This window comes from Microtus ochrogaster, chromosome 8, assembly GCF_000317375.1.
Source record: "Microtus ochrogaster isolate Prairie Vole_2 chromosome 8, MicOch1.0, whole genome shotgun sequence".
Classification (NCBI taxonomy): Eukaryota; Metazoa; Chordata; class Mammalia; order Rodentia; family Cricetidae; genus Microtus; species Microtus ochrogaster.
The window spans coordinates 86,743,667-86,760,019 of record NC_022015.1 but is presented as its reverse complement, the minus strand read 5'-3'; the positions used below and the strand labels follow the sequence as shown (position 1 = coordinate 86,760,019).

The 16,353-nt window shown below is 48.3% G+C and overlaps 1 protein-coding gene across 1 annotated transcript in view; it reads right to left on the bottom strand.

Annotated features, from left to right (window-relative positions):
• Slc18a2 (solute carrier family 18 member A2) overlaps positions 1–12,816 on the bottom strand; it is a 34,870-nt gene extending 22,054 nt beyond the window's left edge. Inside the window, exons 1-9 of the mRNA XM_005352557.3 lie at positions 12,738–12,816; positions 12,298–12,430; positions 10,301–10,670; positions 2,584–2,642; positions 2,228–2,311; positions 1,885–1,977; positions 881–970; positions 749–792; positions 614–674 (exon numbers count right to left, since the gene is read on the bottom strand). Coding sequence (XP_005352614.1) covers positions 614–674; positions 749–792; positions 881–970; positions 1,885–1,977; positions 2,228–2,311; positions 2,584–2,642; positions 10,301–10,670; positions 12,298–12,418 — 922 coding nt within the window. The 5' untranslated portion in view covers positions 12,419–12,430; positions 12,738–12,816. The remainder of the gene's footprint in view (positions 1–613; positions 675–748; positions 793–880; positions 971–1,884; positions 1,978–2,227; positions 2,312–2,583; positions 2,643–10,300; positions 10,671–12,297; positions 12,431–12,737) is intronic.
• Between the last annotated feature and the right edge of the window lie 3,537 nt (positions 12,817–16,353).

Sequence of the window (16,353 nt, the reverse complement as noted above, 5' to 3'; positions counted from 1 at the left end):
GAGACCAGCCTGGTCTACAGAGCGAGTTCCAGGACAGACTCCAAAGCCACAGAAAAACTCTGTCTCGAAAAACCAAAAAAATAAAATAAAATAAAAATAAATAAATAAATATTCTACAGAAGGTAAGACCCAGTTCTCTCAAACATTCTCAATTGTCTTATACGTCATGCCTTGCTTAGACAAATCATCCCCTCTCAGGCTGAGCCACACTGCAAGGCTGCCCAGAAGGCTACTTGCAGGTAGCAGCCTTGTATCTGGGAAGGGAAGCCCAGGCCCTGCAGGGAAACAAACTGTCTCCCCTGGGACAGACCCACCAGAACCCCAGAGTGTTCTTTTAATCCATCTAGGCCCCATGTCCAAAGGCATAACTTCTCATGCTACAGGCAGAGAGGTGCCCTCTAGGGCTCAGTTCTCAAGCCAAACGTCCACCTGAGACCAGCAAGCCCTTCCAAGGAAGTTCAAGGCCAGGCAATGAGCCTTTAACACGAAGACAAGAAACCAGCAAGTATGATGCAGGATTATCCCACGTCCCTGACCTCACATTTCCAGCAGGCAAGTGAAATTCACCCCCACTGCCCACCCACACTGTCCCCCCAGGACCCAGGAGTCCCACCTGCAGCGATGAGGATGTACGGGTCCTTCAGCAGGGTAGTTAGGGGTGTCCCCTTCTGACTCTGTCAGGCAAAAAGAGGGTTAGAAAGAGGAGTTCCCTGGGCCACCCTTTGGTCTTCACCACCCAGTTGCTTACCTCTGGCTGCACCCGGGATGGCTGGAGCACGAAGAGCTGGACAGCTACAAAGGAAAAGCACAGATGACCCTCTTGGAAAGTGGTTATGGCCCAAGCACATGCCATTACACAGGCCAGAGCCACAGCACTCACCTCCGTCCAAGAGCACCAGGGCAGCCAGAACCAGGAATGGAGCCGTCTTCCCCACAAACTCATAGAGTATACTCCCAAAGGGGGGTCCCACTGCAGAAAGAGAGATCCACAAGACAGCCATGGTAGGTGGTTCCTCACCCATAGGAGAAACGCCCATTTAGTTCTTACATTTTGCTCCTTAAAAGATCTGGGATACACACCCTACATTCAGCTTAGCATCATGTTGAACTTCTCCCTAGGTACGTTTTCACCTAGGAAATGGGAAGAGCACACAAAAGCGTCCCAAAGACCAAGGGTCTGAAGCTGTGTGGGCTCTGGAGCACAGGTCGCACTACAGACTCATTCATTTGCTACCACCAGACATGGGAGACACTGGCTCCAGAGAGAAAGAAAATATCAAAGGCAGGGGAAAGATCCAACTCTTCTTCAGGAAAAATGTCTGTCCCCTGGCCTAGGATGTCAACCAGGGCAGGTGTAGTGGCAAATACAGAAGGCTGGAAGTTTCTCTCAGATTATTAACTCATTATTATTATTATTATTATTATTATTATTGTTGTTGTTGTTTTTCAAGACAGCGTTTCTCTGTAGCTTTGGGTCCTGTCCTGGAACTAGTTCTTGTAGTCCAGGCTGGCCTCGAACTCATAGAGATCCACCTGCCTCTGCCTCTCAAATGCTGGGATTAAAGGTGTGTATAACCACTATCTAACAATAACTCAGAATTCTTTTAAAAGAAGGGATCTGATAGACCATCCTACTCAATTCTGTGTTTTATATTGAAGCCTGGTACAAGGTTTGGGGACAGAGGCCAAGGAAGCCCAGATCCTTTCCGCAAGGGACTTTTCTCCCATTTCCCAAAGACTCTGTAGAGAAAAAAATAGAAATAGGAGGGCTGAATGCCTGTTCACAGGAGTGTGGACGTGGGCTCAGTGTGGCCAGGACCAATGAGCAAGGGAAATTGTAACCCAATGCCAGAAAGTTTCCACCTGCAAGTGACTATTACATACCTAAGACTCCCATGGCCAGGCCCCCCAAAGCGATCCCCATGGCGTTACCCCTCTCTTCATCATCTGTGTACACGCTGGCCAGCATGCCCATTCCTAAGCAGAATAAGATCCAGTTAGCGCCCATGCTCTGGGGAGTACCAAAACATCACCCATGGCATCCTCCCTCCCAACAGGCTAACCATCTTCCTGAGCCAATGAGACTGACGGAAATATAAGACTAGGCAGAATCCAGCAGGAAGGTGGGCACCTTCTCAAAAATCTCCTCTACCCTTCACCTCCAGCCCCAACATCAGTCCGCAAAGTGGCGGACAGGCTCCCCACCCACCGGTGTTTTCACGCCTACCAGCCACAGATGAGCAAGAGGAGCCAATTCCCTGCAGAGACCTGGCGATCAGCAGGAAAGCATAGCTGCTGGAGAAGGCAAACACTGCCAAGAGAAGAGGCCCAAGCCCTCATGTCAAGGTCAGGAGGCCCCAGACCACAAAACAGGGATGTCGCAACATTGCGTGACCTGGAACACACCCTTAAACTAATGGGTCTATCCATGCTTGAGGCTGTGGGCTGCTCCATGAAGCGCCTGCTTCCTGTAGTATTGCCAGTACAGCATCCCTCCTCCCTCAGTCTAGTCTGCTTCCCGGCTCACAAGAGACAGGACTTCTTCCAAGACCCACATGCAGAAGGCAAACAGCAGATACTTACTAACTGTTGAGATAAACATAATACAGAATCCAGCAAACATGGGAATCGGATAGCCAATTCTGAAAGACACAGACATGAAGAGTTCGATGACGGCTGGCTGTTTTTGTAAGGCTTTATATTGATTTTTCCAGGCGTTATCTGTTGGGGATCAGCTGGATAAGTGGTCTGTCGACTTGTCTGAAAATTCATATACTCAGTGTTTCCTACGTGACCTTTTCGTGTTTGACCGTCTTAGAATATGAATACACTTATGGGCTGCCGCTGTGAATGAAAATTCCTCTGGAATAAATGTCAACACAATATTGTCAAGTGACCCCAAACGTATCTAAAAGATGAAGGGCCTGTTTCTGTCATCATCGTTATTATTATCATTAATGTAGTCTTTGAAAGAACTTCCCCAAAGGGACATCTGTGGTCAGTCAGAGAGGCTTCCCAGCCACCTCTGCCTAAAGGAAATGTCACCCTGCTTTGATAAAAGTCCATCAGATGAGTCACCTGGCAAGAGAAACAGCAACACCATGTCTAAGAGGCATTAGAAATCAAGATGCTAAGATCTGCCTCTATGCTGACAGCCCTGAGAGGCCATGTGTCTCATGCAAAAAGTCTAAGTCCAAGTTGTTTGTTAGGACCGACATCCACGGAGAATTCAGGACCTATGTCCACTGAAGACCCTGGTACCAGTTCACATTGTATCAGAATGGCATATGTCTGGTTAGATACCTACACCCTCCCCCACAACACATCCCAAGGCTAGTCTCCTTTGGTCTCCACAGACAGAAAAGGTTATCACCTTAAACCCAAATACAGAGAGGCTTTTATAGGCAACTGTCTGCCAGGGAACATGAAACAGAAAAGATTCTTCAGAAACTTTATCTGCTCCTTACTCGTGTGTGTGTGTGTGTGTGTGTGTGTGTGTGTGTGTGTGTGTGTGTGTGTGTGATGTTGGTCAGAAGTGACAACCTCTAGTGTCATCCACAAGAAGGCCATCTCCCTCCTTTGAAATATCTCCTACTGCCCAAGAACTCCCCAAGCAAGCTAGACTTGCTGACCAGCAGGCCCCAGGAGTCCTCCTGGACCTGCTTCTCCAGGCCTGGGATTACAGCTGCATGTCACCAGGTCAAGCATAGGTTCTAGGGACCAAACTCAGGTCTTCATGCTATTAAGGAAAGTGCTTTACTGACTGAGCCATCTCTATACCTTCCTCCACGCCAATCCTGCTAAGCCATCTCCCCACCCTCTTCCCTCCATTCTGACTGAGCCATTTCTCCACCCTCTCCCCTCCATTTCCACTGAGTAATCTCTCCACCCTCTCCCCTCCATTCTGCTCCATTTTCTCCTTTCCTCTGCTGTGTGGCCAAGAACACGGCAGCAGCCACCAAGAACCTCTGCCCAGGAGGTAATGCCAGCTCTGCCTAAGATACTGTCCTGTGTTTGGTTCTTCCAACCTAGGAAACTTATAGCTTCCCAGGCCTCTTCGCCTTCCAGCCTGGCATCCCAGGCAGGGACCTGGAGAGGGAGCAAATGAAGCTCAGAATGAAGACAGTTAAGCATGCCCTGTCCAGGCCTGCATAGAGGGTTCTTTTAGTCCAGACCATCATGCAAAGTGTCCCATCAGCACATTCCTTTGAAGGGTTTATACCCAGTCCCACAGGCAGCCACACAGCTACCCCAATGGCTTCCTAAAAGTACCACCTCCTCATTTCACAGCTGGGGAAACCAAGACATGAAGAAGTGGCATGTCAAATGTTATCTGGGCTAATTGCTCTTGGACTATGCCCTCCTGGCCAGAGCTTTTCCTTGTGAATTTGGCAACCCCACTGGGTAAGCAGAGGTCATAGATGTGGTTTTGAATGGGATCTTTAAACAGTTCTGTTGTTACAGATTGTGTGCATGTGTGCAGGTGTGTGCCCACAGAGAGCCCAGAGGAAGATGCCAGGTGTCCTGTTACATCATTTTCTGCTGTATTCCCCTGAGACAGAGGCTCTCACAAAACTCGGTGCCCACCATCTCTGCTAAGGTAGCAGAGTGGCCAAGCAGTCACCTTGGCAACACTGGTGCTCAGCCCCAAATTAAAGAAGATTAAATGGGTACCTTGTAAGACTCCACCCTCAGACTCTCTTAGCTCTTTGTATGCCCCCCTTAGAGCATTGAGTGGTGAAGGGGACACAACAACCTTCCTCCTTCCCCACAATGTCTCTGAAATGGGCAGCTACTCAAGCGACATTAGTCACCACAACCGAGTTTTCTCTCTTGTCTCAACTAAATGCCATCTCAATTAAAGTATTGTTAGCAAAGCTAGACCTGATTCAGCAAGCCTGTATTCAAATGGCCTGTTATCAACCGCTTGTGAGTCATGCTGGACCACGGCCATTCTCTACACAGTACCAGGGGACAATTGATCCAATGTGAATGTGACCAAAAATCACATATTGACTCCCTCAGAAAACATCTAGAACAGTAGATGTTATACTGGTTGCACAAACAAAGGAGTAGAGAAACCTCATGCCCTAGTTTGCTTTCTAGTGCTATGGTGAGCACCATGATCAAAAGCAGCTGGGGAGGAAAGGGTTTGCTTGGCTTACAGGTCTCAATCACTGAGGGAAGTCAGGGTAAAAACCAAGCAGGAGCAGAGGCAGGAACTACGGAGGAATGATGCTGACTGACTTGCTGTCCGTGGCTTGCTCAGCCTACTTTCTTATACAACCCAGGACCAGCAGTGGCATGACCCTGGGTCCTCCCACATCAACCATTTGTCAGGAAAATGCCCGCAAAGGCTTGCTACAGGCCAGTCTGTTGAAGACAATCTAACCGAGGTTCCCTTTTCCAAGGTAACTCTAGTTGGTGTCAGACTGACACACTCTTACCAGCATGCCCTCTGACAACTCATACTTCTGTAATGCTAATTGTTCCTTTCTACAGGCTCTTCTCAGCTCCCTGAGACCACACTATAGTCCCTTCAATCACTGTAAATGACAGAGAAGGATATAAATGAGAACCCGGTAGAGTGTGACCTGTCACCAGCAGAGGCCCCATCTCCCTTTCAATAATCTCTGCAACAGGAAATGAATGTCAAGAGACAGGAATATGTTAAAGTTGGTTCAGCATTTAGGAAGTGAAAGCCTTAAGTCCAGCCTTGGCTCTGCTAGAGGTTGGGCTGGATTGTGAACCACACACCTGCCTGAGCAAGTCCTTGTGCTCAGAGAAGAATGTGCTAATTCTCTTCCTGGTTCCTCCTGGCTTCAGTGTGAGAAGCCCTTTGTGAGCCCACTGTCCCCTCCCTACCCATCCCAGTAAAGTCGAGGATGGGAGATCCCTCCCTCAAACAGCTGGTTTCCCTGTCTGCCGCTTGTCTGAAAAGGTCACCGCTTCTTTCTACAAAGCGTACTTTAGAACAAGCGGCTGAAGCTGGAGGGGGAAAAAAAACCCATAAGATTCCAAAAAGCTTTCATGCCCTGTGGCTTCAAGCTTGTCATTCAGATGTTAGCTAAAGTCTGCAAGGAAAAACAACTGCTTTCAAATATACTAGGTAACTATGGAAATAAATTAAGCCACCGACACCAGCTTGATAAAAAGCAGACCATCCGGATAATGCCAGGCTAAGAAGGAAGTGAAGGGAGTCAGCTCCCATTGGTGGAGTGGCCGCTCCTAGGCCATCTGCTAGCTCGAAACGGCACTTGGTTCTAAAGACGCAGCTACTATTTAAAGTGGATGCTGAACAACTTAGGACAGGGCATCTACGTCCTGGGCCAGGGACCAAAGGTCGCTCATGCTTAGCGTCTGAACTTTAACCTTTTCACTATAAGGAGAGGGAAGGAGACTGAGCGAGAGGGGAGGAGAGAGGCAAATAGAGCATACCTTTACCTGATTTATGCGAAAGAAAGGTAGCCATGTTTTTATATTGTCTGTCTACACACATACATGCATTTTATGTACAATGACAGGGTCACTAGCAGAATCCTGCTGTCTCTTTTGATATACAGTTACCATTAAGGAATAAACAGTTCAACTAGAATTATAAAACAGATCGCTTCAGCCTCCATGAGGGGAATGAAACAAAACTCTGAGACCTTAGAAAATGCTACTTGGATTCGTGAAAGTAAGTACCTGTTCCAAAGGTGAGGCATCCTTCCTTTTCTTTCCTGTCACACAGTGGCCAGGAATATACAGTAGCCCAAGTATAAATGAAACAGGAGAAATGAAAGGTAGCCAAGGCTTGCCCAAAGTGGTTGCTCTGTGTCCTTAAAATTCAGTATGAGACAGTACCCCAATATTTCAAACAACAGACAAGGCACCCATTATCACTGTCACCACAGAAAAGGCACCGTGCTGATGCCGCCTTGGTCACGAATAGCAAAGTGGGAGTGCAGACGGCCATGTGAGGTGTCTGGGCTCACAGTGGACTCCTCTGAAGCTAACACAAGACAGGCAGTAGAGAGGGGGTTCCTCTAGACAGATCTCTCCATTTAGACTTAGGTGTGTCTAAGTCTGAGCCAGCTCACGTCTGGAGCTGGGCAAGGCCCAGGTGGGAAACACTAGGACTGTCTTAGTATCTAAATTCCCCGCACAAGGAGTACAAAGTACGCCTTTACCCATTCTGTTTGGCCCAGAAGGGGCCCAAGGAGATGTTAAAGAGTAACAATTTTAGACCTGTGTTAAAACTACAAATTGTATCCTATGGAGCAGGAAAGGATGGAGGGGAAAAAAAGAAACAAAGTGTGTCTGCTCTGTCACAAGACACGAATGTGAGAGCTTCTTCCTCCTGTGCCATACACCCCTTTCCCTCTAACACTCTTACTGCCTTGTCACCAGAAATCTCGGTGCCACCATTCGCTCCCATTTAGGCAGGCGTGATTACGGCACAAAATGTGAGTTTACGGCACAAAATGTGAGTTACACTCAACACGTTCAGCTCCTCATGTCTGTCAGCATTAAAACGCTGTTTACAGCACGGAAGACGTGAGTCATACCTCTTGTTGGTGACTGAAAGTGGGATCGGAACAAATTACATCAAGACTGTTTGCAGTGCCTCCCGTGAAGACTGGAAGGGCTACCCGGATGAACTTGTCCTTCTTTGTTAGTCACCATCAGAACAATGGCGAGTAGCAGGGCCCCTGAGCGGCCTGAGCGGCCAGAGGAGCGGCAAGTCTCTAATCTGCATCTCCTGGGCTCAGAAAGTGATTTTGAAAATTTACAAACTACAATAATTTTGAAGGGATAACAGAGTTCACCTGATCGCTCCACATCAGTCAATATGAAAATGTTTGCATTTCTGTGTTCCCAGGCAGCACAAGAAACCAAAAAGATAAAAATCATGTTTTAAACTTAATGCAATGCCCGGGCAAGCAATTAGGGTTTGTTCTGTCTCATTTGCAGAGCAGATCGCACACTGTAAGATTAGATGGCAGTTCACAAGCTCAAAGTAAAATTGGGATTTTCTTGGAAGGCAGTCTGAGACACAGACACGTAGCTTCAATCCTAAGCTTTAGGGCAGTGGTTCTCAACCTTTCTAATGCCACGATGCTGAGACCCTTTCATGCCTTTCTTTATGTTGTGCTGCCCCCAAACCATAAAATTATTCTGTTGCTGCTTCATAACTATAATTTTGCTGCTGTTGTGAGGTGCAATGTAAATACCTGGGTTTCTGGATGTTCTTAGTTGACCCTGTGAAAGGGTTGTTTGATCCCAGGGTCACGACCCACACGATGAGAACCTCACCTTTAGGGGATGGTTAAGAGGGGAAAGTCTCACTGGCTTTAAACAAGCTGCTTCTCAAAGACATGAGTAAAATTTAATGTTTTAATGTAATAGGTTTTAATACCTATATTGGGATTTTGAAAGCGGTTTGTTTGTGACTCGCATTTGGAGGACCGGAATTTTCACCGCATTTCAGCAAGCTGGCTAAGTATTTCCCAGTGCCTAGTCATGTTCCCTCCTAAGTGATTGGCAGGGCATTCTTACGATAATGTCCTCAATTTTCCCATATAGTATTCGAGCTGCTTGTCTGTCAGAACACCGAACCCTGAGCCATTTTTCTGTAATTATACCAGATGCATTTAAAGAACTGCTCTTAGTCTCGAGAAAGAAAAGAAACAAACCCGTGACTCCGGAGCTCTGTTTGGTTTTGTCCTGGAGGACAGAGGAGGGGCAGAATGTCACGTCCATAATGGGGCCTCTCATGGGTGCACACTCAGCTGTGCCCAGGTTTATCTGCTTGGCACGCTTTTATGGAAGCTGCACAGTATTCCCCGGAAGACAGGAGGGCCGGCTGGAGCCTGGGTCGTTAACACAGGCTCGGTAGCAGGACCCAGTCCACAATATCACACTGCATCAGAAGTGAGCTCTCTGTGTCTCTCTGTGAGTGCAACAGCGGCAGCCTACATGCCTAACTAAGCACAGCTGGTGCTGGGGGAAGCAAACCTCTGAGATCCCTCTGAGGTCACCCCAGGCCTTCTCAGTTCACAGACCTTGAAACCCAGAGAAGCACAGGGTTCTACTCTTACTGGGCCTTTGCTTAGCTCTCTACTGTAGTTGGTATCATCAATGCTTTATAGCATTTGAGTATGGGGCCCACACTTTCACTGCACTGTACCCCACAAACGGTCTGGGCACTCTTGCTCCCTACTGCTTGGTTCACAGATTTTTCATTGTGTGACTCCAGGACCTGAAATAACTCACTTCTCCTATAGTAAAACCCGTGTCTCTGGTCTAGCACCTGGGGCCTTGTAGCTTCACCTTTGGACCCCTTCTTGATCTCTCCCTGTTAGCATCATCCCATCCTCAAAGCTCTTGTCCTGGCCTTTTCTTGTCTGTGTTACAGCTATGGGCTTGAAATGATGGTCACTCCCCTCTCTGCCACTATAAGAAGAAGAGACAGAATCTTGCTTATGTAGCTCAGGCAAGACTACTGTTTACTATGTAACCTAGACTGGCCTTTATCTCCAGGTGGTCCTCCTGGATCCGTCTCCTCTACAACGGAATTATAACCTAACTCCACTAATTCTCACTCCTCACAGCTGACATCTTGAGGACATCAGTGTCCTGGGTTTTGAGTCTCCAAGTACAAGACAGAACCAGAACCTTGGCTGTAGCAGGACATTTGCTGATGGCTGCCAACAATGGAGACAAAGATGCCAAAGAATTCATAACCTCTAGGTTAACTCAAAACCAACTTCAGCAGCTTGAGTTCTCAGACAATAGACTCCATTCTCTTCCTGGGGAGTGTGGGGGGAAATGGAGTGTCCTGCCTCCCCCTCCCCCAATGCTAGGATTACAGTCACAGGTTAGGCTTGCCCATTTACACAACACTGGAGACTGAGCCCAGGGCTTCCTGTATACTAGGTGAGCACTCCACCTGCTGGGCTACAACCCCAGCCCTAACCTTAGCTTTCTCTAACCAACCACAGAGGCGGGAATCCACCTGACCACAAGGGCAATGACCCTGCGACCCAAGAGCAGCCTTGACAAAATCAAACTGAGCATTTAGAAGAACCAATGTTTTCTTCCCTCTTCTGTCATGTTTCCTAAATTAGTACTCTTGAGGCAACAGGTGGAAAGACAGGTGGAGCCAATATGGAATTCTGGTTTCTGAGGATGAACTTACTGTGTTCAGGTGTTTGGTTTCCCTGGTCCATCATCCCCCAGTTCTCCACATTCTGACAAATGAGCAAGCAACTGGAAAGAGCATAATCTCCCTCTCCATCGGAGGCACACAGCTTACCTGTTGGTCAACAGTCCTATGAATGGGTTGGTAAGAAGCTGGACGGTGGCTTTGGAGGCAAACAGCAACCCAACCTGCACATTTTCATTCAGGAGGTCTTTGTCTTCACTCGGACAGTCAGAAGGGACAGTGGATGTGTTGGTCACCATGTGCTGCGTGGCAATGGTCTTGTATGGCTGCTCCGCTGGGAAGCCCCTGGTGGCATTCCCAGTGGAATTCCCGGTGAATGAAATGGTAGAGTTGTCATAGTAGGAGAATATGCCCTGGATGCTTCCCAAGGTGGAGGCTGTGAGTGCTGGCTTAGTGGTCTGGATTTCTGTAGTGTTTTTCTCATGCTTAATGCTGTACAGGTAACTGGGGATGATGGGAACTGGGTGGGGACAAGGGTGGAGAGAGAAATAATTATCACATCAGAACCTTTTCTGAGACAAAAGCCATCAAAATTTAGGTTGTGTGAAAAGCCAAATGAAACCCAGAAAAGTGGGCCATGTACCCCAGAAGAGGAAACCATGTTCAGAAGACATGCTGGAACAGTTTCATATTGCTTAGTCTGAGAGAGAAGGAGAGAGAGACAGACAGAGAGAGACAGAGAGATTCTGAGGGTCCCACCATGCCCCAGGGTAGCAACTGTGCCCACATGGCTGAATACAGAGATGTCTTTTATAGGGTTTTTCATTACAGCACTCCTTCAGAGGACTATGCTGGAAAGACAGAACACTCTCTGAAGTAAGTCAGTGCTGACCTGGGGTCAGAGAGGTTGGACAGACTTTGAAATGGATAAAGAAAGGAAACGGACATTTAAATCCCATTATGTTCTTGGGTGTAGGGGAGAAAACCAACCCTTGCAGACAGTGATAAACTGGACATTCTCAACAGACCAACTCTACCGTGTGATTGGGGATCTATCTGCAGGTTTTCATGGCTTTCACTGAGAATCCCTTAGACTTCTAGCATGGAAAAACAAAGCTGCCTAACATTCAAGAAGCTCTGAGCACACCAAGAACGTGGGGGCATTGGAGGCAAAGGCCAGCTGAAACCCTGATGCCCTGAGCTGAAAATGCCATGGAGATCCTCTCGGAGCCTGCAAGTGGGGGTGGGGGGGGGGGATGACTCACCACATAAGAGTCTGAATGAAAACCAAATATTTCTGTTTCACTGAAAGTTGGTTTTCGAAAAGCGCATTAGGTCTTTCGCCATGCTAACCCTCAAGCAAAGCACCTTAGCTTTCAGCTTTTTTTTTTCTTCTTTTCTCATTTGTTGTGTATTCGTCTTGGCTTTTTTGTTTTAAGATCGGCCACATGTGGCCCAGGTTGGCCTTAGTCTGAGGGGCGAAGAGGCCTGGTTTTGAACCATTCGGTCTGAACCTGTCATTTTAGGAGGAGGCATCGCACGTTGGCAGTCGTTCCTTCACACACCTAAATACCGCTTGCTTTACTTCAGAGCTAGATGGCGACTTGCTCGCTCTGTCCTCCACCAAGGGTTCACCCACCTTTCAGTAGCCTAGTAACCAGAGCGTGGCAGCAGCTCGGCACATTGCTTCACTTAGACAGAAATCTTTTTCATCGCAGTCAAAGTGGGCAAAGGGAAGCAGGCAGTTATCGGGAGGAAACACAACTTCTGCTGCTTATCGGGTGTCATGGGTTTTGACCTGCCCTCCAGGAAAGCGAAGCCACAAGTGCAGCTCCCGGGAGCATAGGGCGAGGCGGGCTGGTATTCAAGGATGGGTTTTTGTTTTGTTTTATACAGCTCCTTCAACTTTTGGGGCCGGCAGAGCTGCTCAGATAAACTGGGGTATGTGGGGTGTGGAGGACAGGGTGCCGGGGACGAGCTGCCTGGACCCGGACTAGGGGTGCCGGGGAGCAGGGGCTAGATGATGAGGATGAGGTATTGGGGATGCAGTGCCAGGGCCAGGGTTGCTGAGGACCGGCGCCAGGGACCCAGAGTCACGGACAGGGATGTCGGGGATCGGATGGCTGGGACGCGAGGGCCGTACGTACCCACGACGGTGAGCAGCATGTTGTCCAGCAGCAGCGCGAGGAACACGATGAACAGGATCAGCTTGCGCGAGTGGCGGCTGTCCCGCAGCCATCGCAGCAGAGCCAGCTCGCTCAGGGCCATGGCTCTGCTGTGCTGCAGGTGCGGGTGCGGTCAGTGACTGGGACAGCCAAGGTCCCCGCGCCACACGAAGCACAAGGAGTCGCGTCTACCAACGGAGGCGCGGGACGACCGGGAGCACCTGGCTCCGCTCACGCGTCCGGATAAACGTCCCTAGGAGAGCCTCCAGAGCCGTCGGGGACCAGACCTGGGACCCGCGGACGCTGCCCCTCACAGCCGCGCCCAAGACCCCCCGCTCAGCTTGGGTCCCGGGATCCCTGGACCCCGCCCACTGCCTTAGAGGATCCCAGAGGGGGTCTCTGTCCTCCCGGGTCTCGCGTACCTCCCGGTCGCCTGCGAATGCCTGCTGGGTTCTTGCGCCACACTGCCCGGCCTCTGTCCGTGCGTCCCTGCGGCTCCAGGTCGCCTTCTCCGCCCCAGCGCCCCAGAGCCCTGCTCAGTTTACCCAGTCCGGCTCTGACGTCACGGACAGCGCGGAGCGGGGGCGGGGGGCTGGGGCGCTGGCCTCCGCCCACCCAGAGCCGCCTCTTGTCCCCAGCCTGGACTCTGTCACGCGCCCACCCTGGCGGACCTCGGAGACTTGTGTAGGGAAGGAGTGGGGAGGGGAGTCGAGAAGAGAGCTGCAGGGGCTTCAGAGGACAGCGTCAGGGGTTCAGAACAAGGTCAAGGGTCCCTGGCAGAAGAGTCATGGCCAAGGGTGTGCAGGTACTCGGACTTTCTTCTATCTCCAGGAGAGGCCAGAAGAAATTGTGTGGGTCTTTGAGCCACCATGTCCATAAAGTGGCCGGAGATGGCATGAATGAAGGCTGTGGGATGTGCCCAGGGTCAGAGTGCAGCTGAGAGGCTAGAGCTCTGGGCACCTTCTAGTGAGATGGAAACAAAGGGAAGGAGGACAAGGAGGGAATGAAGGCAAGTGAAGACCCCCAGGGTGGAGCCCATGTTTAAGAAAGTGGGGCAGCCGGTTTGGGACTCAGGGGCCACCAAAAGCATCCTTGGGTGGGCAGGAGAGCCTGGAACTAGAAGAGCATGTGGCCAAGGGTGTTTGCCACCTTGATAAAGGAGCCTTCTGCCTTCTGTGCTATGCCTGGGGTATGATTTGGATGGTTAAGCGTGGCAGAGTCCCTAAGCCACAGATTTGCTCCGCATACAAGCATGCAATCTTTGGTTAGAAATGTGCCTGTGGTAGACAGTAGAGAAACATCTACACACACACACACACACACACACACACACACACACACACACACACACACGGCGGTTTGGTTTCTGATGCTCCTCTGTGAGGCCAGAGGGTGAGAGCATCCCTGTTACTGTCACAAGCTCTCTCTCAGCACAGGAGTCTGGCCGTGTTTTGTTCATGTTCATCGGTTGTCAGCAGGAGCCTGCATGGAGCAACCTTGTGATGTCTGGTCCTCCCTACTCTCTCCACTTCTCTTTCTTTTGGAGAAAGACCCTCTGTGCTCCCCACTGTTACCCTCCCCCCATGATGAAAGATGGATGGATGGGAAAAGTAGGTCAGTGACACGGGCCTCTGGAAAATCTCAGAATGTGTGAAACTTAAATATTAAACAGGGAGGGAGGTGGAGACGTACTCAGGAGGAGAAAGCAGATGGCAGGAAACTAAACTGTGGAGGGATGGAATTTATGGAGTGCCTGGTGTGTTGGCTCTGGAGCTGCTGGGCTCTGACCTGGGCCACAGGGCTAGCATGTAAGCACTCTCACCAGGTGCTGGGACCCCAACCTGATAGTGCCTGGATTATTGAACCATGGCAGATTATGTAGGCTTGCCCCACCTTGTTTCTCCCAGCTCTGGAATGAGGATATCCACGGAACCCCCTGCTTGATGGTAGTGAGAATTGGTGTCACAGGATGACACACACACAGAGCCCAGCCATCCGTTCAGCCAGATGAGTGCAGCCAACAGGGGCACCATGGTGGATTCTGGAGAGACAGTAATGACCAGAGGAGACCAAGTCGTCCCATTCAGACATTAATGAAGTAGCCATTTTGCAATGGGGGGAGGGTTGACATGCAAGAAGCAAGACAAAACTCCATCTCAGCTTCCTAGAGGAATGTGGTTCTGGGGAGCATTCCAGATCCACAGGACTCGACATAGATGTGGGTCTCAAACTTTTTAATACCCCTCAAAATCTCTTTGTTAAGATTTAGAAATGTTTTCTTCTGTGTATGAGTGTTTTGCCTACATGTAAGTATGTACTCCACTCACGCCCGTGGTACCATAGATGACCAGAAGAGGGCATCAGATCTCCTGGAATCCTAGTTAGTGAACCTTCAGGTGGGTCCTGGGAGCCAAACCATGTGCTGAGTTTAACTGCTCTTAACTTCTGAACTCTATCCAAAGTGCTCCAGGAAAATCCTTAAAAAAAGAAAATCCCTTAAAAAAATAAAAGTTAGGTTGGTGGTGTCTGAAATGGTCTCGTTAATCACAGATTAAAATATTTTGGGATATATTATAAATATTAGCATTATATATAAAACTATCATAGTGCTTTTTTAAAAAATGTATCCAGCAGAGAATAAATATGAAAATGTAAAACCACCCTATTGACTTAAATAGGCAGACATGTTTCTCTTTAACAGTTAAAAAATTTACATTGTGTCCTGTCCTGGTTACTTTTATAAGCTTGAGACAATGTAAAATCATTCCAGAAGGGAATCTCAGAAAAAATTACTTGTTAGATTGGTCTTGTGGGTATGTATATGAGGATTATTTTGTTATGTGTTACCTGAGGTGGGAAGATTCCCCAGTGTGGGTTTCACCATTCTTTATACAGGGGATCCTAGTTCTTTACCCTTCAAGGAGGATGTCACGTGACAGCTGATTCAAGTTCAGTGAGCTTCCCCACAGTGTGGACTATCACCTGCAGTGGAGAACAAAACAGACCCTTGTACAATACTATTTTAAGATGTGTTACATTTGTTTACACTGTGGAAAATTTGTTTAATGATGCAAAGATGTGTTGCATTCCTTTCTGTTGCAGTTGTTTGACTCTGTGAAGCTGTGTTACTTTGCCTGTTTAAAACACCTGATTGGCCTAACAAAGAGCTGACTGAACAATAGCAAGGCAGGAGAGAGGATTGGCAGGACTGGCAGGCAGAGAAAATAAATAGGAAGAGAGATCTTGGCGGAGCAAGGAAAGAAGGGGCCAGCCACACACCTATATACCCAGAAATAGAATAAGAAGGAAAGAAAAGGTATTCAGAAACAGAGAAAGGAAAACATCCAGAGGCAAAAGGTAGTTGGGATAAGTTAAGAAAAGCTGGCTAGAAACAAGCCAAACTAAGAGCGGACATTTATACAAAAATAAATGAATAAATAAAAATAAATAAAAAGTAATAAGCCTTCATGTGTATTTATTTGGGAGCTGGGTGGTGGGCCCCAAGAGAGTAAGGAAACACCTGCAGACCCTTACATTGCCTTTGCCAGGGTAACTTATTAAGATGACAGCAAATGCTTTACAACTTCAAAGTGTTCTTGCTTTCTTCCAACAAAATTGTGTCCTCCTTTGATGTTTCTGAAGTTTAATTCCTTTGTTCATCACCCCATCTTTTATGTGAGCTGAAATATATAAATAATGCATTAAATTTTAATTTTTTTTTCTTATGGCCATAAGGCTCTAAACATCTCTGCTCCATCCAGGATGGTGTGATTGTAATTACTAATGATAACTGATTATCAATGATATCCCATATATACTAAGAATTTAATAAATAATTACCAAACATAGCAAAAAAAAAACCTGAACTAGACATGCATTGCTCTGGACATGTGTGATGGTACAACTCAAACTCCCAACGTTGGAGCAGGAGGATGGAGCAGGAGGATGGAGAGTTCAGTCACGGCCCTTGCTAATTTGTGAGATTTGTGAGATTGTTGTGTGTGTGATGTTTCCAGAGGGGTTTCTAACTAAGAAGGG